Here is a 21569-nt window from a genome sequence, read left to right as displayed (position 1 = left end):
ATAAGCAGTGCTTCACTGAATCTATCGTCCATTTCAAACCCTTCATTATTGTGGATGCGAAAGCAACATACAGGAACTTTTAATCCGCTTGTAACTCCGAAATTACGAAATCGGAATGGTGGAATCGATTAACTTTTTTTTTCCTACCTAAGCTGAGAGCCTTGAGAGGCTATTTCAGCGTAACTTTAACTAGTAGGTGAGCTCACGGGGCTCAAACCTGACGACGTTGCTAACACGAACCCTAGCAATAGCCGTGCTTCACAGAATCTACCACCGGATCGGAAACGAGACTCACTGAGAAGATATCGATTAATAAATAAAACACATTCACAATTAAATAAAAAAATAATTTTAATATCTTAAGACTAAAAATATGATTTTAATATATCGGCCGGTTTCTCTCCATCGTCTGAGAGAAGTATTCAAAGACAATTTAACATGAACAGTGAGTTATATCGACTTCACTAGACCCAGATAACAAATAGATATATGTAAATGGCCAATAAATAAAATTACTACATTTGTTAGTTGCTTAACTAGTATTTGTTAATTCAGGGAATGTACAGTAAAGGAACTTTTACATTTGTGTTGATATTAGATTTACAAAATACAATGTACTTGATAATTTTTTACCTCCAGAAAATAGGGATACATTTAAGAAGAGTACATGTACCCTACATGCAAATATTCGAGAATTTCTTTCTAATAATAAGTTATATTTAGTGAAGATAACTAAATTTCATTACAGGAAAATTAAAAACATTGTATAATATATATTGTAATATTCCTATGGTTTTGGAAGACACAATAAATACAATTATCTTCAAAATAATGCTTGAATCCGAGCCCTATGTAATAAAAATGTTTCAAGTAACAAAATTATACTATTATATTTATATTATATTATATTTATGTATATAAAAATGTATTACTGTTGGATTTCGGAAAGTATAATATTAGCTGAGGGTTGGGAAACAGACATTAAAATCGATATACTTTATTGAAACAATAATTAAATTTATTGAATATTATACATTAAATGAATGATATTCTTTTCGTTTATAATCAACCAAAAACATTTAGATCGAAATCGAAGGATCTAATTTTAATTGCAATTCATAAAAATCATATTTACGAGAGCTTGGCTTAACAATTCTGTCTATCTATAACATTCAAGTCTAGATAATATCAAGGCACATTCTGAACAGCCCTTAATAACATAAGTGTCTCATATTGCATAAATAAGGTTTTTCACATAACATACTATATATAAAATTTTAAATGCACTCTTTTTATGTGTTCGTCGTGTATGTCCGAACAATTACAATAAAGTATAAAGTTGTACCTTGAGGTCATTGGATATTTAATGGCTTATTTTTAAGAGTTTGCAATTAACATTGTACGTATTTAATAAGGACGATATATCACCGTCCGCTTTACTTGTAAGTAGATCGTTAGCGCCTGTACAGACGCGTGCGAAAGTGCAAATCGTCATGAGATATTGATTGGTCATTGACCTATGATAGATATAGACAATCTTTACGGATTTATTCTTGACTCAATGGTGTAGGATAAAAATACTAAATACTAGATCGATGAATGGTTTCATTATTCAACCGGACAAGAGTAGACGGTAAAATGAGGAAGGTTCGCTGTGACAAACCGCACCTCTGTGGTCCAAGATCGTAACCAGTAAGTACAGTTTAGTCAAAATCTAACAAAAAAATGTAATCCGATAAACTCACTTTAGTTTTGTGGCCTTGAGAGTACTATACATAGATAAATAAAACATTAAATTTTCTTGACTACTCAGTACGTGAGGAATGTAAACATTCAGACCAATTTTTGCATATAATTCTAATTGATACCAAAATATTGCAATAATACGACAATATTGTGAGTAGCACAAGTACGTACCACCACTTTCTCCCGCAAAAAACCAGTGCCTTTCTTCGCACTATACAATTGAGATTTGGACCTCATATCTCCAGGTGTGTATCGACATCCATGTTTTGTTGTATCCGGGCTCTAACACTTAAAGCTGAACGCCCCGAGAGCTTGTTCACAGATTGACTCTTTTTTTTTAACCATAATAAGCTATTAAAAAAATTTCGACTTGGTTTTTTTTTGCATTTCTGTCGTACAACATTAGAAATACCAATTATATATTTTGATATATTTTACAAATCGTACATACAAATATTTATTATCATTCGAGTTATTGCAGTTTTAAAATGTATTTTTTTTAATTAAAATTTAAAGATAAAATAATATACATTGATTTTTTAAGTTTAAGCTACTACAATGGCCTGTAAATATTGATTTGGCGGTTTTACAGTATTTAAAATCAATCACTTCTATGCTCCCACTCCCCCTGATAACTTATTTAACATCAAAAAACTCTATAGATAAACTTTTGGAAATCCCCATATTTATTACCCAGAACATTACATGAAACTATTAAATTGAACTTGTGAGTGCTTAATTATTACAGTACTTAGTATTCATAAATGATAATTGTGTATTTAAAATGATATCCAAGCTTCAAAACTCTAAATTCCAACTCCGTTGTACCGGATACGACTTATAGACCTGTGCATACGTTATCTCTAGTTTTTAGTAAAATTTTATTAATGTCAAAGAAATCCTTTAAGTAATGTGCCAACATTACATTTTTTTTATAGTTAGAATTTATGATAATTGGGATTTATATTTTGTTTTAATAAATCATTATTAGCTTTTGACTTTACAGGAGATGTTTACTTATCTAAAACTAAACAAAAATATTAATAGAATATCGATCGTAAGCTGCCAATACCTCCCAACTGACGTTTTTGCTGAAATTTTTATTATTTTGCGCCATATGTTAGCTTTTTTTTCTTAAAGATAGCAGTGGCTACTTTTATTTGTATTTTTGTAATAATATATTATTTAAAAAAATATTATTTGTTTTCTTTTTAAGAACTTACACCAATAAGAAATAACATTTAATTGATTATTTTACTTACAGCCCTAAATGGACGTGACGTGATTTGAATGTTTTCTTCTTAGCAATATAGAACTACTGTAAAAATAATAAGCTTGGATTTTGGGTTCATCAATACCATCCGTGTTTTGTTAACTTTTTATGGTCTCCTGTAAACTTCCCATCAGTGTGCTTAGTGCGAGTTTCTTAACGTTTTCGATAGCGTAAAAGTTAAGCCAATTTAGTATGCAGATGGGACAGCGCCCCTAGCGGCAAACGTACGCAAACGATCCTATTCCATACAAATATGAGTTAACTTTTACGCTATCGAGAACGTTAATAAACTCGCAATAAGCACATAGTGTCTTCTCGGAATAAAACTGTATAATCTCAAAACTTACTAATTTTACAGGAGAGTGTCTTAAAGGTTTAACATGTAATATTTTTAATATTAATCAAATTTGCAATATTTGCAAAAAAAATATTTTACCATTTACATTATCTGTCTTTTAAAGTAAGATAAAATTATGTATAAAATTTTGTTAATAGTAGTCAAAACATGGGTAAACTAAAAAAATAATCTAAACCTAAACTACGCTCTTTTGACGGTATTTATGAGAAAAATACTGGTGATACCAATTTTTTTACGCATATTAACTCAATTTCGAATATTTTTGGACAATTGTACACTTTTAAGGCTTCGTCAAACAGAACGCGTAGTTAGTGCGCGTCAGAGCGTAAACTGACGCCGCGCTATGACGCCGAGATGTGTTGTACTCCTATATAGGGTAACATACTGTCAAACAGAGCCCCAGCCTTATAAGTACGCAACGCTCTGTCGCGGCGTTAGGCCGCTTTCACATCAAGCGTTGTAATCTTTTACAAATTTTATTTTAGCTTCCGAGTGAATATGTATTAAAATTCTAGATAATGCCCGAAAATTTTATAGAAATAGTTAGAAAATACCCATGCTTATACAATGACACATCTGAATCACTCGACATCTTAATACTTTTAAATTTTCACACTGCTACCGAAAGGCACTATGATTTGGCGAATGTTACGTTGCGTCAAGGAGTGTTGGACTGCGTTGTGTCAATTTGTGTGACATGAAAATAGTGCGACGTTAAAACGCAGCGCTAAGTATGCGTTCTGTTTGACGAAGCCTTTAATACGAAAAGGCGATAGAGTAGTTAGGAGGTATTGGCAGCTTACGGTCGACATGTCAGCAGTAGTTGCAACGAGATGTCACTATAGTAGAACTACTTTGTCCGTGCAGTTTGGGTCATAAAAAATCGGAGCGGTGAAGCGAGTATTTCGTTCTCTCTTCCACTCAGGAGCCTTATGGCCGGGCATAGTGATGCGCATTATTGTAGTCGATAATGCGTTATCGATAGTGTATTTAGTTTTGTCATTTTGTGGGTTAGTGATAAAATGAAAGAAAAAATCGCTAATCGAACACTTACACCACATACCGCCGCAGCGAGTTAACGAGAACGGCAGAAATTAACACTTTGTAACTTTTCGGGATCTATTCTCATTTCAGTGAAAAATTGTAACACATTGTTTATAATAACACGTGCTTTTGCTGGTATATTTTTGCCAACAAGCTAAATATTTGAATAAATTCTGTCGTTTTGGTACAAAACAAAGGAGTAGCCATTGTGTCACTAAAGAAACTCAGAGAGCGAATGCACAAAATCACATTTCTCTTCGACATATATACTATAATTTGCAGGTAGGTACAACAGATGACTGTTAACATAACAATGTCTCACCACCCATCGTATGCCGCCCCGCCGCCTGTACCTGCTTTCGATAACTCATTTATTTTTATCGATAATGGCGTTGCGCCCGCGCAACATGCTCACCGCCCAAGCCGGGTTATGTTTTATGACCCAAACTGCACGGACAAAATAATTCTACTATAGTCGCGATGAGAAGTGAAGTTCGGTGAGATGTGGGCCGCCGCGTCGCAGTTCACCAGTCGACGTCGTCGGGCAGCCCGCCGGGGTAGTCGCCCGTGAGGCACGCCGTGCAGTGCCCGCCCACGCCGTCCGGGGGCGTGCGCATGTTGTAGTGGATGGCGCTCACCAGACCCTCCACCGACAGGTACTCCAGACTGTCCGCGCCTGCAAACAATAACACGGTCAATGTCCACACTCCTGTTATATGGCTGGTCGGAGTAGGCGTTACTTTTTAATGGTTGTGGGCCTTCTTGTGCTCGCACGAGTAGGTACCACCACCCTGTCTATTTTGGTCGCGAAGTAATAACACGTTCCAATTTGAAGGGTGGGGCAGCCGTGGTACTAAGGAACTGAGAACTCATGTATCAAGGTGGATGGCGGCATTTACATTGGTTGTTTGATTGTCTATGGGCTCAGGTAACCACTTAACACAAGCTGGGCAGTAAAAGTAAATTAGACACTCGTCTAATCCATAAATAAAAAATTGCAGTCGATATGCGGTGTGATTGAGCGAGGAAGGTACGAAAGTCAGATATTTATGATAAAAAAATGACTACATAGGTATAGTAATTTCTCAATGGCCTGAGGGAGTGGGCATCACCGTATTATTAATATTGGGGAATCATAAATATTCTTAAGTTACGCTAAAAAATAATCTATATATATAAAAATGAATTGCTGTTCGTTAGTCTCGCTAAAACTCGACAACGGCTGGACCGATTTGGCTAATTTTGGTTTTGAAATTATTTGTGGAAGTCCAGAGAAGGTTTAAAAAGTAGGTAACAATGAAAATGCTCGGAATGAAATAAAAATAACAAATTTATTTTCCCTTTGATGTGTCCCCCGTCGGACGAATTCCTTTTGTTTGTTTTAAGTTTATTTTATACAAAAGTTTAGGTCTTTTATTTATCGTTTGAGGCACTACGAAATCTGCCAGGTCAGCTAGTTTCTAATATAATTTTTGCTATTGTCCGTTCGAAGTCAACTTAACTCCTCGGCGTTCCTCGAGCGCTATTCCAAGTCCTAACTTTGTTTGTAAAGAGATTACAGCACTGGCCATGTAAAGTTTTGTTCAAGACATGGTCACAATGGTCCACTCACCAACGTGCTCCGCGAGCTTGAAGGAGTCCATTTTGTTGGCGATGAGTTCCTCGCGCGTTGGAATGTTGATGCCCATGTAGCACGGGTACTTCAGCGGCGGCGACGCTATTCTTATGTGGACCTGTACAAGCCGAAACAATTCGTAAACTATAGTATAAATTGCTGCTTCGATATTGACACAGCTGCTAGTCATATTTCACGGACCGTCAATGGTTAACGTACAAAACTGGAACAACATTTTTTACTTTTTGTTACATTTTGTGTTTTTTTTGGGTTATAATGCGTGTCTAATAAATAACTTTGCACGGAAAATAAAAATTAGCAACTTTTACAGTCTATTTTGGATATTATAAAAGAGCCGTGCTTCGCAGAATCTACCACCAAATCGGAAACGCAACCCACTGAGAAGATCCGGCGAGAAACTCAGTGGGATGTGTCTATGGGTTAATTTACTCGTCAAGCCCTTCGTCGCAAGTGACGGGTTCGACGAGAACGATGACCGGTGCTTGAAAGGACCGTTAGTGGATCGGGAGGAACCGTAATAACAGGTCTCAATATGCCAATATGCGGGCGTGCCTCACCTCAGCGGCCCCCGCGTCTCTGAGCAACTTGATGATGGGTCCGATGGTGTTCCCCCGGACTATGGAGTCGTCTATGAGCACGATCCGTTTCCCCTTCACGTTCTCGGAGAGCGCGCCGAACTTCTTGGCGACGCCGAGCTGCCGCAGCCGGGTTGAGGGCTGAATGAACGTTCTCCCGACGTACCGGTTCTTGCACAGAACCTCCATGAACGGAATGCCGGACTGAAATATAAAAAAATAATATGAATGAACTAATCTATATATTAATACGTGAAGCAAAAACTTAGTACAGCTTGTTGCGAAAATTGCGCGAGCGAAAGAGTATGACATTTGCCACAGTTATAGAGAATATAGAGGAGTGCAGAATGCTAATAATTTCTTTAATCTTGCATAAAATAGGTACACATTGTATCAATAACAAAAACATTACACACACATACATAAAAATATACTCTTTCTTTATTGTCAATTGTCAAACTTTTGTTATTGTTTAAAGTCTGTGGTCAAACTGAGAATAGATTAATATTGTTTGTCTTTATTAATATTTATTTATAGGGTAGTTTTGGCGAAATCTGTGGTTATATTATAAAAGTATAATATTGTTTGACAATAGAACCATAATAATGTTTTAAAATAAAATTTCACCTTCTGCGGGACCATTAATCATTATTAATAACATCATTTATGTGAATCTTTTTTTTTTTTGAATGTTACGGTAATATGCGAAAGACATAATTACCCTGTCTATTGCTCTCTAAATATAGTATGATAATTTTTTTAACCTTTTGCACGCGAGAGGTCAATATCGCTCATCACATGGTTTAATTACAAACGACAAAAAAGAACGATAAATACAGATAAGAAAGAAATATACAAGATATCAATCATCAAATAAAGTAACATAAATAGTTTACATGGTTCATGGAATTTCCGCGCGACTCACCTCTCGAGTGTAAAAGGTTAATACTGCAGATGGACCGAAGGCCTCGCGTCCTATCAAAATGGAATGACACGACCGTCTTAAGACGTGTAGTCCAAGTCTTAAATTATATTGTGTCCGGTGACCCGAAGGACACGATGTCGGCGTCCGCCGCGCTGTGAGTGCGCGTCTGTAGTGCCGGCGCACGGAGTGCGGGTGTACCTGTCGTGCGTAGCCGTACGCGGCTACCGTGCCGGACTCGGGCACGGAGGACACGATGTCGGCGTCCGCCGCGCTGTGAGTGCGCGTCTGTAGTGCCGGCGCACGGAGTGCGGGTGTACCTGTCGTGCGTAGCCGTACGCGGCTACCGTGCCGGACTCGGGCACGGAGGACACGATGTCGGCGTCCGCCGCGCTGTGAGTGCGCGTCTGTAGTGCCGGCGCACGGAGTGCGGGTGTACCTGTCGTGCGTAGCCGTACGCGGCTACCGTGCCGGACTCGGGCACGGAGGACACGATGTCGGCGTCCGCCGCGCTGTGAGTGCGCGTCTGTAGTGCCGGCGCACGGAGTGCGGGTGTACCTGTCGTGCGTAGCCGTACGCGGCTACCGTGCCGGACTCGGGCACGGAGGACACGATGTCGGCGTCCGCCGCGCTGTGAGTGCGCGTCTGTAGTGCCGGCGCACAGAGTGCGGGTGTACCTGTCGTGCGTAGCCGTACGCGGCTACCGTGCCGGACTCGGGCACGGAGGACACGATGTCGGCGTCCGCCGCGCTGTGAGTGCGCGTCTGTAGTGCCGGCGCACGGAGTGCGGGTGTACCTGTCGTGCGTAGCCGTACGCGGCTACCGTACCGGACTCGGGCACGGAGGACACGATGTCGGCGTCCGCCGCGCTGTGAGTGCGCGTCTGTAGTGCCGGCGCACGGAGTGCGGGTGTACCTGTCGTGCGTAGCCGTGCGCGGCCGCCGTGCCGGACTCGGGCACGGAGGACACGATGTCGGCGTCCGCCACGCTGTGAGTGCGCGTCTGTAGTGCCGGCGCACAGAGTGCGGGTGTACCTGTCGTGCGTAGCCGTGCGCGGCCGCCGTGCCGGACTCGGGCACGGAGGACACGATGTCGGCGTCCGCCGCGCTGTGAGTGCGCGTCTGTAGTGCCGGCGCACAGAGTGCGGGTGTACCTGTCGTGCGTAGCCGTGCGCGGCCGCCGTGCCGGACTCGGGCACGGAGGACACGATGTCGGCGTCCGCCGCGCTGTGAGTGCGCGTCTGTAGTGCCGGCGCACAGAGTGCGGGTGTACCTGTCGTGCGTAGCCGTGCGCGGCCGCCGTGCCGGACTCGGGCACGGAGGACACGATGTCAGCGTCCGCCGCGCTGTGAGTGCGCGTCTGTAGTGCCAGCGCACAGAGTGCGGGTGTACCTGTCGTGCGTAGCCGTGCGCGGCCGCCGTGCCGGACTCGGGCACGGAGGACACGATGTCGGCGTCCGCCGCGCTGTGAGTGCGCGTCTGTAGTGCCGGCGCACAGAGTGCGGGTGTACCTGTCGTGCGTAGCCGTGCGCGGCCGCCGTGCCGGACTCGGGCACGGAGGACACGATGTCGGCGTCCGCCGCGCTGTGAGTGCGCGTCTGTAGTGCCGGCGCACAGAGTGCGGGTGTACCTGTCGTGCGTAGCCGTGCGCGGCCGCCGTGCCGGACTCGGGCACGGAGGACACGATGTCGGCGTCCGCCGCGCTGTGAGTGCGCGTCTGTAGTGCCGGCGCACAGAGTGCGGGTGTACCTGTCGTGCGTAGCCGTGCGCGGCCGCCGTGCCGGACTCGGGCACGGAGGACACGATGTCGGCGTCCGCCGCGCTGTGAGTGCGCGTCTGTAGTGCCGGCGCACAGAGTGCGGGTGTACCTGTCGTGCGTAGCCGTGCGCGGCCGCCGTGCCGGACTCGGGCACGGAGGACACGATGTCGGCGTCCACTGCGCTCTCCCGGGCGAGCATGCGCCCGCACTGCATGCGCGCTGAGTACACCATCTGACCTACAACACAAAGTATATTAAGTATACTTAGAATACATACATACAACTACTACGATACTAATAGTAATTTCATAATAAAATAATTTTCTGCCTTTCACATAAAAAACAATTAAATAAAATTAAAAATAAATAAAAGACAAAAGGGCAGGTAAGCTCGAAAAGACAAAAGCGCAAAAAAACGTTATATTGTGTCTATGTATTATATTTGATAAAAGTTGAGTAGTACCTTCGAACATGCTGTCCGCTCTGGCGAAGTAGACGTATTCGAAGATGCAGAAGGCCTGGTGGTTCCCGGCGGGGCGCTCCACCACGTCCACGGTGCGGATCCCGTGGCTCGACATCTCCACGATCTCCCCGGGGAGCACCTCGCGGACGTAGCGGGCGCCTGCCACACACACATCAGAAACATAGTGGCGGTGTATCCCGAATATACAATCAATATTACTCTTATAGCTTTACTAGCGACCCGCCCTCGCTTCGCTTCGGAAACTGTAATTTATTATTGATTTTTTCACTATTTAATGGATGTTATTGTACATATAAACCTTCCTCTTCAATCACTCTGTCTATTAAAAAAAACCGCATCAAAATCCGTTGCGTAGTTTTAAAGATTTAAGCATACATAGGGATATAGGGACAGAGAAAGCGACTTTGTTTTATACTATGTAGTGATAAAAACTTTACACTAATTTACTTTAAAACTTTTGAAAATTCAAATCTTTAACGTCGTTATAATTTAAAAGTTTAAGAAACGAAAGAGACACAAAAAGAGAGAATGAGATAGAACACTTTAAAGTTTAACTTGTCTTGACATTTGGACTAAAATTTGTTTGATTATCGAAAGTTCTAAATGCATTTAATATATACATAATATATTTTTAATCGACAAAATTAGCCAAAATAAAAAAAACAAATCTGAACTATACAGAAGGATCGCTTCGTTCAATTAACAATGTGTCTCGACTAATTGAATGTGTTTCTCGACTAATTGAATTTTAGTGTGAATTACCAACTAGTACAATGAAATCTCTAATACTTTACCTATTGATAAGAATCCACATGACTCGGAGGATACGACCCAACCCTCTGCTCTGTCGTCCACGCCATTCTTAGCGCAGCCGTTCATTAGAACTGTTCCGTGAACAAAGATAATCATAAGATTTTTTTCTGAAAATGATCTTAATTTTTTTTTCCAAAACTCAATTCTACTTTGCTTATGACGGCTTATGTAATCACAGTGTACAAAGATCGAACACCTAACTTATAAAACAAAAAAAAAAACATTATATAAAATGGCTATTATATAAATAACTGAAAACAAATCATGCAAGGTCATCCATCTAGCCCCAGATTAGGATTCTCTGTGTTACGTATACCAGAGACTGACATACATACTTATATACGTTTAAGTATATACATGTATAGATAATAAACACCCAGACGAAGAGTAAATAAATCTGTTCATCACACGGATATTTGTCCGATGTAGGAATCGAACCCACGACCCTCGGTGCAAAAGTCAGGGTCGCTAATATTGCACCACTGAGCCATTCAAGACAATGACATGATGGACAGTTAGTGTTCAGTAGAACGTAAAAACCAATAATGATTCGTTAAAAATTAAAAAATCATTTAGTTAATGATTTAAAAATATAAATGTATATCTATCCGAATATTATAAAGAGGAAATATTTCTTTGTTTGTTTGTATAGAATAGGCTCCGAAACTACTGAACCGATATGAAAAATTCTTTCACTGTTTGGAAGCTACATTATTCCATTCCCATATAAATGAAACATCACAGATAAACATAGTGATATAAGTACACGTCAAAGAAGTGATATAATAATATCGAGAAGTGAAAAGAAATTTGGTTTAAGTGACATTTATCTTTGTAATTAAAGGTGCGTATTGTTTAGTATTAGCATCACCAGTTCGATGTTTTTAATTGAACTTCAATTAAGTTTACTCCATTGAAATAGCCGAAGAGGTTTTTTTTTGTTATGATATTGTTTTCCAAATTTTAAACTTTTAATAGCTCTTTTTTTCTACCTGTTCTAGTAACCTCGAGGGGTTATTCTAGGTTCGCCGAGCTAGTAGGTGAGCTCACGGGACTCAAACCTGACGACGTTGCTAGCACGAACCCTAGCAAGAGCTGTGCTTCGCAGAATCTACCACCGGATCGGAAACGCGACCCACTGAGAAGATCCGGCGAGAAACTCAGTGGGCTGTGTCTGTGGGTTAACTCGCAGAGCCCTTCGTCAAGCGACGGGTTCGACGAGAACCATGACCGGTGCTTGAGGTACCTAAAAGCACCATTAGTAGATCGGGAGGATCCGTAATGACGTGAAATAGCTCCCCTGTAAATTTGCAAAAACGTCGCTTAAGCCAAATAACTTTTGACCCCTCGATTTTTGATTTTTACTAACATCAAGACGTGCTTGAATGTGAACGTGCGCGAATTTAATGACATGCTATTGGTGACGTTTTTGTTGCAACCTGTGTGCTTAGTGCTAGTTTCTTCACGTTGTCGATAGCGTAAAAGTTAACTCAATTTTGTATGCAGTTGGAACAGCGCCCCTAGCGGCAAACGTACGCAAGCGATCCCATTCCGTACAAATATGAGTTAACTTTGACGCTATCGAGAACGTTAAAAAACTCGCACTAAGCACACTGGTATTTGACCAGACCCAGACGGCAGCAAGTACACCATTAATACGACCACCCCCTTGAGACATGAGGTCGAACTGTCACGCGGCTTAAAGGGGCACGGAACCCTCGGTTATGTAACTAATGTGATGTGATTTGATATGATGTGATGTGATATAATGTATGTAAATAATGATAATGATTCATGCATTACCCGCTTCATGCTGCGCCGATGACTTTTTGTAGATATCTGTAAAAGAAGTTTTGAAATTTTCATTTGCATCCACAACACCCATGTACAGTTGCCTGCAAAAGTGCACGGATAATGCAGCATCGCAAATAATCGCATTGAGCCATAGTTAACGCAATTATTAATTAATAGGGTATTACTACAAATAATTAGTGATAGTATCATTGAATTTGTTAGGAAATATTTTTATAACTTGATTATATTTAAACGGCGATGACATAAAAGGCAACAGCTTTATGTCAGCTTGTTATTTACTACTACGCTAATAAATACAATTACCAACGTGACATAGTTTATTTGTATCGACTTTTCTAATCAGAGGATTTTAGAACCTAACCCCAAGCAATTTGACTGATAATCCTACGTATTTTGATACGTGGCAGTTTGTATTAACTCAGGACAGATTAGGACTGATTTATTAGTAATAATCATTATAACCTATATCAATATTTATTTACACTCAACTAATGTTGACTACCCCACGAAAAACCTTTCTTCTGTTATAAATCTTTCAACATATTCATTACTCACATTAACTTAAAATACTTACAAATTCCACTTTAGGAAAAGCCATGAAAAAAAAATTTATAAAATCAACCAACACATGCAAATTTCAATATCATGCAACACCAGAGCTCAATGTGTCAGACCTTGTTTGTCATATTGATATTATTTTTAAGTACTATCTACTTTAATTAACGCAACATTGCAATCTACATGTGATCTTGAACTTAACTCTCGCATATAACCCGGGTACAACTTTATCTAATGTTTATGTAAAGACCTATATTCTACAAATACAACTATTTAATGGTTTCTGTGGGGTATTTAAAATGATACTGTAAATATTTTTAAAAGTCGTCGTGGCCTAAAGGATAAGACGTTCGGTGCATTCGTGTGTAGCGATGCACCAGTGTTCGAGTCCGGCAGGCGGGTACCAATTTTTCTAATGAAATACGTACTCAACAAATGTTTACGATTGACTTACGCGGTGAAGGAATAACGTCGTGTAATAAAAATGAAACCCGCAAAATTATAATTTGCATAATTACTGGTGGTAGGACCTCTTGTGAGTCCGCGCGGGTAGGTATCACCGCCCCGCCTATTTCTGCCGTGAAGCAGTAATGCGTTTCGATTTGAAGAGCGGGCCAGCCTTTGTAACTATACTGAGACCTTAGAACTCATATTTTAAGGTGGGTGGCGGCATTTACGTTCTAGATGTCCATGGGCTCCATTAACCTCTTAACACCAGGTGGGCCGTGAGCCGGTCCACCCACTTAATCAATAAAAAAAATTGTTGTTGGAAACGTTTTTTTTTGCGAAATCGCACCTCATCTATGCGATAACTCAGTTACTAACGTAATTAGGAGGGTACTTTATAAAAGATCATAGTTCATATTGTACTTACACGAGGATCCGAGAGGTAAAATCTTCCCGAGACACAGCGGCCGGTTCCCGTAAGGATCGCGGACCGCATAGATCTTGTCTTTCAGCATTATCACTAACGAATAACTTAGAGGAGCCAGCCTAAAAAGAAATATAGTAATAATCATGAGCTAAGCCGTGTTTATTTTTAATTGTCTAATAGAAAGCTAATTATCAATACGATTGGTAATAACAATGTAACAGTCTCGGATAGAGTTAGTTTTAAGAACTTTAATTTCTTATAGACAAAAAGCAGACTACACTGACGTCATTCTGTATATAAAAAAAATCAGAATTTTATTAGCCGGTACAAGTTGTTTGGACATTTCTTGCTAGGGCTAGTTCGCCTGGCTGAGCCCCGTGAGCTCTCCTACTCGCTAGGTTAATCTAGTATAATCCCTCGAGATTACTCGTAGTGGAATAAGTAGGATATAAAATAAAACTGGACATATATATTTAATTCTATAGGGCTACATATTTTTCATCGCCGCCCACAAATTCAGGTGAATTTACATGAAATTACACTTGAGTTTTTTTGTTTATTACTAAGCTGCTGTATTTGCTACGAATGCTCAGTATAGTTAGTCGCACAATGCCGGGCTATGGAACCTAAAAAGTGGACCATATACCCACCCTCAAATACAATCACAGCCCACCTGGTGTTAAGTGGTTACTGGAGCCCATAGACATCCAAAACGTAAATGCGCCACCCACCTTAAGATCTAAGGTCTCAAGTATAGTATATAGATCTGGGTGTCTGGTAACCAGGGTGTGTGTACGGGGCTCACCTCATGAGATGGTTGATCCTGGCGGGCCAGTCGGGGCCGTCGCTCTCCCCCTCGGGGGGGTTGAGGCACAACGCCTGCGTGATCAGCTCGGAGTCCGAGTGCGTGGACAAACCTACTCCTCTGCCAAGGACCTGTAAAGAGCGCGAGATGTAATCAATTTGTTTAGGTGTGCTTGAAAATTTCGGTCACTCATGGATTTAGTCTTTATTAAATTACAGATTATATGAACATACGGCATGTGACTAGATTTATGGAAATGGTATTACAAGGTAGAGGGGGAAGAGGTCGACCGAAAAAAGATGAATGGAGTGTGTGAATGACGCGATGAGAGAGAGAGAGAGAGAGGAGTGAATATTGAGATGACGGCTGATAGAAGAGAATGGAATAGAAAAATTCGCTGTGCCGACCCCACCTAGTGGGATAAGGTGGAGAAGAAAGAATAAGAAGATAAGCTCACAGCCTACCCTATATTAAGTGGATACTGCAAATCATTTACATCAAACGTGAATGTCACCACGCTTTTTTTATTTTTTTTATTGCTTTGATGGGTGGAAGAGCCCACCTGGTGTTAAGTGGTTACTGGAGCCTATAGACATCTACAACGTAAATGCGGCATCCACTTTGAGGTATAAGTTCTAAGGTCTCAGTATAGTTACAACGGCTGCCCCACCCTTCAAACCGAAACGCATTACTGCTTCACGGCAGAAATAGGCGGGGCGGTGGTACCTACCCGTACGGGCTCACAAGAGGTCCTACCACCAGTAAAAACCATATAAGCACATTCTAATAGTAATTATCTCCAATTACATTGGTTTACTGATTGGGTACTTATTAACGTAATCTCCAAAAATGAATATTCATTTATAATAAAGACATTATTGAGCTAATTATATATGTGATAAAATAAAAAAGATAAATGCGTGGTAAGCGGATGTTAAATTTGGAATGAGTAAAAAAAACTTTCTTTTACTTTTATCACTTCGTTTGGCGCGTTTGAAAAAAGAGATTAGATTAAAGAGAAGAAGATTTGATTTGATTTTATTAATTAAACAAATTTATTTTTGTGTTTTCAAAATTTTGTGAATATTTTGGAAATTAAAAAGTTATAAAAAACAATACTTTTTTTTCCCTATCACCTCAATACCCTTACTTCATATTTCTTTAAAAATCTGTAATGTCAGCATATTGTTAAGACAGGTTGGTTTCATTCCCGAACCTGGGGTCTGAATGGGAAACAGTCGATGTCGTTCTAAACACGTCATTACGGATCCTCCCGATCCACTAACGGTGCTTTTAGGTACCTCAAGCACCGGTCATCGTTCTCGTCGAACCCGTCGCTTGCGACGAAGGGCTCGACGAGTAAATTAACCCTCAGACACAGCCCACTGAGTTTCTCGCCGGATCTCCTCAGTGAGTCACGTTTCCGATCCGGTGGTAGATTCTGCAAATGCTCTTGCTACGGCTACTGTTAAAACGTCGTCAGGTTTGAGCGAATCTAGTATAACCTCTAGTTACTAGAATAGGTAGGGAAAAAAACAGATAATGGCACATTACCATCCTCCTGAGGCTGCTGCAGTTGACCAGCTCCCCGTTGTGTGCCACCGCGAGGGCACCGTGGGCCGTGTGCACCACGAACGGCTGGCAGTTCACCTCCTCGGAGGCCGCCGATGTGGAGTACCTGTAACAATATTCAATAACAAACGATGAAGGTTTGAAGGGTGGGACAGCCGTTGTAACAATACTTGAGACCTTAGAACTTATATCTCAAGGTGGGTGGCGCATTTACGTTGTAGATGTCTATGGGCTCCAGTAACCACTTAAGACCAGGTGTGCTGTAACCTCGTCCACCCGTATTAACTTAAAAAAAAAAAATTATGAAAACGTGATAATTACTTATTGCTCCTCTTACGAGAGTACTCAATGGTAAACAGCGAATTGCCTTGGTATTGCTGACGTCCATGGACGACGGTAACCACTCACCACAGAAGGGTCGTCTACAAGAGTCTTCCAGGGACAATAAAAAATAGTATATAGTGTAAAGTTTATAGTATATTCAACAAAACCTGTTCTGGTCAAAATATCTTAAGATGTGCGATCCCACTTCTTGTGATATCTATAGGCTTCGAAAGTCACTTAATACAAAATCACTCAGTATAAATACAGCATCCATAAAATGTCAAACTAAACAATATTCATAATTTTAAATGTATGTAGCTCACCAGAAGAAAGCTAGTTTTGAAAATCGATTGCAATTTTCTACCGGAACAGATACAGATATAACATACTAGCCGTACTCGCCCGCTTCGCTTTTTATTATCATTATTATTAGGGAGTCTAAGACTCATATAAATATTAGCCTATCCATTAAGTACATGTATTTTCTACATGGATACCAAGTTTCAAGTCAATCGGATGCATAGTTCAGTAGTTATAACGGAACATCCGTAAAAACCACTGTAGATTTATATATTAGTATAGATTACAGATAATGTCTACATTGCTTTAATAGATTAAACAATATGAGGTGGTCACGACCTTCAGCATTGAGGTAACCGAAGCGAGGAGGAGAGATTAAACAAAGCCAGAAACTTGCCTGGTATGGCCGATCCCGAGGTTGCCTTTCAGATTCTTCATGGCTTCATCGTTGAATATATTGTTAATGAGCCCCATTCCTTTGTGCGAGTTGAACGTGCGGGCGCTCACGCCCTCTGACGTCACTATGCCCGCAGATTCTTGTCCTCTAAAAGAAAAACCATCAAAAATAACAATTTCTACCCTTGTACTAAGTTTGATAACATTCGAAGGCGGACAATGGCCCACATGATGCCCTTTATTTATTTATTGCTTAGATGGGTGGACGAGCTCACAGCCCACCTGATGTTAAGTGGTTACTGGAGCCCATAGACATCTACAACGTAAATGCGCCACACACCTTGAGATATAAGTTCTAAGATCTCAATATAGGTACGGCTGCCCCACCCTTCAGATCGAAATGCATCACTGCTTCACGGCAGAAATAGGCAGGGCGGTGGTACCCACCCGCACGGACTCACAAGAGGTCCTACCACCAGTAATTACGCCTCCATAAAGAAAAACCGTTAGTATTTAAAACCTCTAAAACTCTTTAGATTTAAAAATATTTTTCTTTGACAGATGGATGGAGATGCCTGTCATTCAGAAAAAAAGTTCAGTTTTATATAATTCAAGAAAACTGTTTAAAATAATCTTAATCTATACATATAAAAATGAATTGCTGTTCGTTAGTCTCGCTAAAATTCGAAAGCGGCTCGACCGATTTGGCTAATTCTAAAATTCGAAAGCGGCTCGACCGATTTGGCTAATTTTGGTCTTGAATTATTTGTGGAAGTCCAGAAAAGGTTTAAAATGTAGATAAATATGAAAATGCTCGGAATTAAATAAAAATAAATTTGTTTTTCCTTTGACGCGTCCCCCGTCGGACGGGTTCCTTTTGTTTGTTTAAAGTTTATTTTATACAAAAGTTTAGGTCTTTTATTTATCGATTGAGGCACTACGAAGTCTGCCGGGTCAGCTAGTAATTTATAAAGGAGACTAAAAAGCTTTAAATGTTGTTTTCTTATTATTGTACAGATAACGCAACTAAGTATTATATTTTATTATTTTTCAATCGTTCTAGAATATTCCATATCATTATATCATATGTTATTATCATATATAATTCTAGAGGGAACGCTAGATAGACTAACATTACATTTAAAACTAATATTATCAATATCAACAGGTAAATTATTAACTGAACAATGCTAATATTATTTTGGAACAATACATTCAATTCTAGCCCGAACCGCAGACCCGATATTAAAGCTCTACAACTTAATATACATAAAAAACAAATATTTACTGTGTCGTACGTTCCGACAAAAGCCCCAAACAGTTTCACAGAATTCATGTCGCTTAAAACTGTTTACAATTTCAATATGAATGAAGGACGCCTTTATAAACACGTCCTGTGTTTATATTCAAATACTGGGAATCGTATCAAATAAAACAAAATGTTACAGACACGCTTAATAGTTTTAAAGGCTACAAAACCGTGCATTGTACTCGCAATGCGAAATAAAATACGTAGATTCGATTAAATCATAAGCGATGGCGTTTTCGGGGCACATACCACGTTTTGGTGAAGCTGGAGTGGCCTCCGGACCAGAAAAGAAAACTATCACTAAGTTATGATGATAAGGTTCGCTGTTACCGAAATATATTGTACTATCAACCGATTATTATTAACGTCTTTAATATATTATTAACAACGGGCAGTGGATAGAGATGGTCGCGTGGCGTGCCTTGGGAGAGGCATATGTCGAACGGTGTACTTGATCAGTCGTTATTGGAAATACTCACTTTTTTCCCCAACCTATTCGCCTAAGAGTAGCCGCCTAAATGGCTATTCCAGATTCGCGCGGACGGGTTGATGAGCTCAACCTAATAGATATTGCTAATACTAGCCCTATAAATCGACTAAGAATCTAATCACCAGATCGGAGTCGCGACCCACTGAAAAGATCCGGTGATTGGAGATTCGCACCGTATATCCGAAACGGTTTTCAACATTCCGTATCAGGCCAGTTTGGAAACAATATGTACTCGAATGTACATCTTACCTGTGCTGCAATGCTACCAAGCCCAAACATATGACTTGCGGTATGTCGACCTGAGTCGGCCATTTTCCTGTGCCTATCGCCCCAAAAACTCCGCATTCGTGTGTTAATCCTGAAAACAATAGACCAATTAAATAAGGGAGGCCACGACCCTGAGCATTGAGGATTATCGTCGTAAGGAGGACGAGCCTTGCAAATGAAGGTACGGCTACGATATCACCAACAGTCAGCAATGGTAAATATACACTAAGAGCCCTTGATTCGTCGTTGCTGTTGTTTTAAGTGACACCCTTTGCAAGCGAACCGCAGTTCTGAGAAAATGCCCAATGTACGTTGTAGCTCTAACTCAAACGACATACACATACATAATATGTATATCGTAAAGGAAATTTAACGGTTTATTTTTTTCATTTTCACCGATTACTAAAAACTACTGTATATAAGTATACTAGCGACCCGCCCTTGCTTCGCTTCGGAAACTGTAATTTATTATTGATTTCTCCACAATTTAATGGTTGTTATTATACATATAAACCTTCCTCTTCAATCACTCTATCTATTAAAAAAACCGCATCAAAATCCGTTGCGTAGTTTTAAAGATTTAAGCATACATAGGGATATAGGGACAGAGAAAGCGACTTTGTTTTATACTATGTAGTGATACCAATGGACCAGAGGAGTGACCCGGGAGAGAATAAAAGTACTGACTAAAAGCTTCTACCCAGCTAAACCACCATTTCTTTGTGAGCAAGTCTCTTGACTTACGCCATTTATCGATCCTCAACTAACTTCCAATTACAGTTAAGGAATAGTTTTTTTTTTTGTCTAGGATTTATACAGAACGCCTAGTTACCTAAATTGGTACACAAGCCAACTAGCTAGCTAACTCGGTCTCCGTATCCAGCTCGTTACCAGTAACTAACGTTATACCTACTACTGACAATTTATTCCGTGCAATACTTAATAAACATTAGATTATTCTAGACTGTCTCCGTCTAACATAGATTTAGCGTTATATATATTTAAAGACGAGTCAGCATAACATCGCGAGGACCAAACTAATGGATGGAGGTGGTCACGACCTCCATACATTAGGAGCACGACTGAAGAAAGGAAGATTATTCTAGGCGAAGATCGTCTCGCGGGTAAATGTCTGAATGTAGTTAAAAATTTATCTTGTACTTATGTTGTTGTTATATATTTGGACACTTTTATATTCAACCGCCTTCAAATAAAATAGGAGGTTCTCAATACGAATGTTTTATTTTGTGTTATCTCCGAACTTTTATCGGGATGAATTTAAAATTAAAATCTTGTATTATTGTAGTCAGTCTTTCGGGACCGATCGCGGTCTATAGAAATAAGCGCTAGACTAAACGTAAAAGAGTGAGCAACCAGAAAGGTACAGAAAAAAACAAAAGCAAAAAACGATGAAAAAATGAAATTTACAAATGAAGTTCTAAGTAAATTTTTAATTGATAAATCGTATTAATGACAATTTATTTACGTTATCGAATATGATAGTCATCAATCCTCTAAATTACATCCAAACTATTCATCCGGTCTTTGCAAACCAGTTTAAAGCCGATGAAAATCATCTATGACGGTATCGCAATACAGGGAGCAAATAGTTACCTGATTCAACAGCGCCTCTTCCGTATCGTTTGCTCTTAATCTTGACCTCGGGCTGCGTCCTGTCACAATGACAACCGGAGTCGTCAGCCCCGAGCCTCTTCATCGCTTCGCTGTTCATCCTCTGTTCATTTTGACATGGAGATGGTCCTGCGGGACCGTCCATGTTACACCTGTCCACAAATATACAAGATAACTTTATAATATATATTTAGTATAAAATACTAGCTGACCCGGCAGACTTCTTAGTGCCTCAATAAATAAATAAAAGACCTAAACTTTTGTATAAAATAAACATAAGACAAACAAAAGGAAACCGTCCTACGGGTGGGACACATCAAAGGAAAAACAAAATTGTTATTTTTATTTAAATCCGGGCATTTTCATATTTATCTACCTTTTAAACCTTCTCTGGATTTCCACAAATAATTCAAGATCAAAATTAGCCAAATCGGTCCAACCGTTCTCGAGTTTTAGCGATACTAACGAACAACAATTCATTTATATATATATGTATATATAGATAGAAGATACATTTTTACTGGTTGTGAGTCCGCGCGGGTAGGTACCACCAGCCAGCCTATTTCGGCCGTGAAGCAGTAATGCGTTTCGGTTTGAAGGGTGGGGCAGCCGTTGTAA

At 40.2% G+C, this 21569-nt stretch overlaps 1 protein-coding gene across 4 annotated transcripts in view; it reads right to left on the bottom strand.

Moving 5' to 3' along the window:
- Nucleotides 1–333: 333 nt before the first annotated feature.
- LOC101744993 (amidophosphoribosyltransferase) overlaps nucleotides 334–21569 on the bottom strand; it is a 31508-nt gene continuing 10272 nt past the window's right edge. For 3 of the 4 annotated variants that reach the window (XM_062672408.1, XM_004928601.5, XM_062672407.1), the window contains exons 2-14: nucleotides 20934–21103; nucleotides 19302–19410; nucleotides 17255–17401; nucleotides 16216–16339; nucleotides 14662–14792; nucleotides 13857–13975; nucleotides 12413–12448; nucleotides 10591–10680; nucleotides 9776–9934; nucleotides 9422–9549; nucleotides 6615–6836; nucleotides 6034–6154; nucleotides 334–5097 (exon numbers count right to left, since the gene is read on the bottom strand). In XM_062672408.1, the coding sequence (XP_062528392.1) occupies nucleotides 4946–5097; nucleotides 6034–6154; nucleotides 6615–6836; nucleotides 9422–9549; nucleotides 9776–9934; nucleotides 10591–10680; nucleotides 12413–12448; nucleotides 13857–13975; nucleotides 14662–14792; nucleotides 16216–16339; nucleotides 17255–17401; nucleotides 19302–19410; nucleotides 20934–21096 (1701 nt within the window). In that variant the 5' untranslated portion in view covers nucleotides 21097–21103 and the 3' untranslated portion in view covers nucleotides 334–4945. The remainder of the gene's footprint in view (nucleotides 5098–6033; nucleotides 6155–6614; nucleotides 6837–9421; nucleotides 9550–9775; nucleotides 9935–10590; nucleotides 10681–12412; nucleotides 12449–13856; nucleotides 13976–14661; nucleotides 14793–16215; nucleotides 16340–17254; nucleotides 17402–19301; nucleotides 19411–20933; nucleotides 21104–21569) is intronic. The other variant, XM_062672409.1, reaches the window with a different exon arrangement.

This window comes from Bombyx mori, chromosome 15, assembly GCF_030269925.1.
Source record: "Bombyx mori chromosome 15, ASM3026992v2".
Lineage (NCBI taxonomy): Eukaryota > Metazoa > Arthropoda > Insecta > Lepidoptera > Bombycidae > Bombyx > Bombyx mori.
The sequence above is the reverse complement of the archived record's forward strand: the minus strand, read 5'-3'. Positions and strand labels throughout refer to the sequence as shown.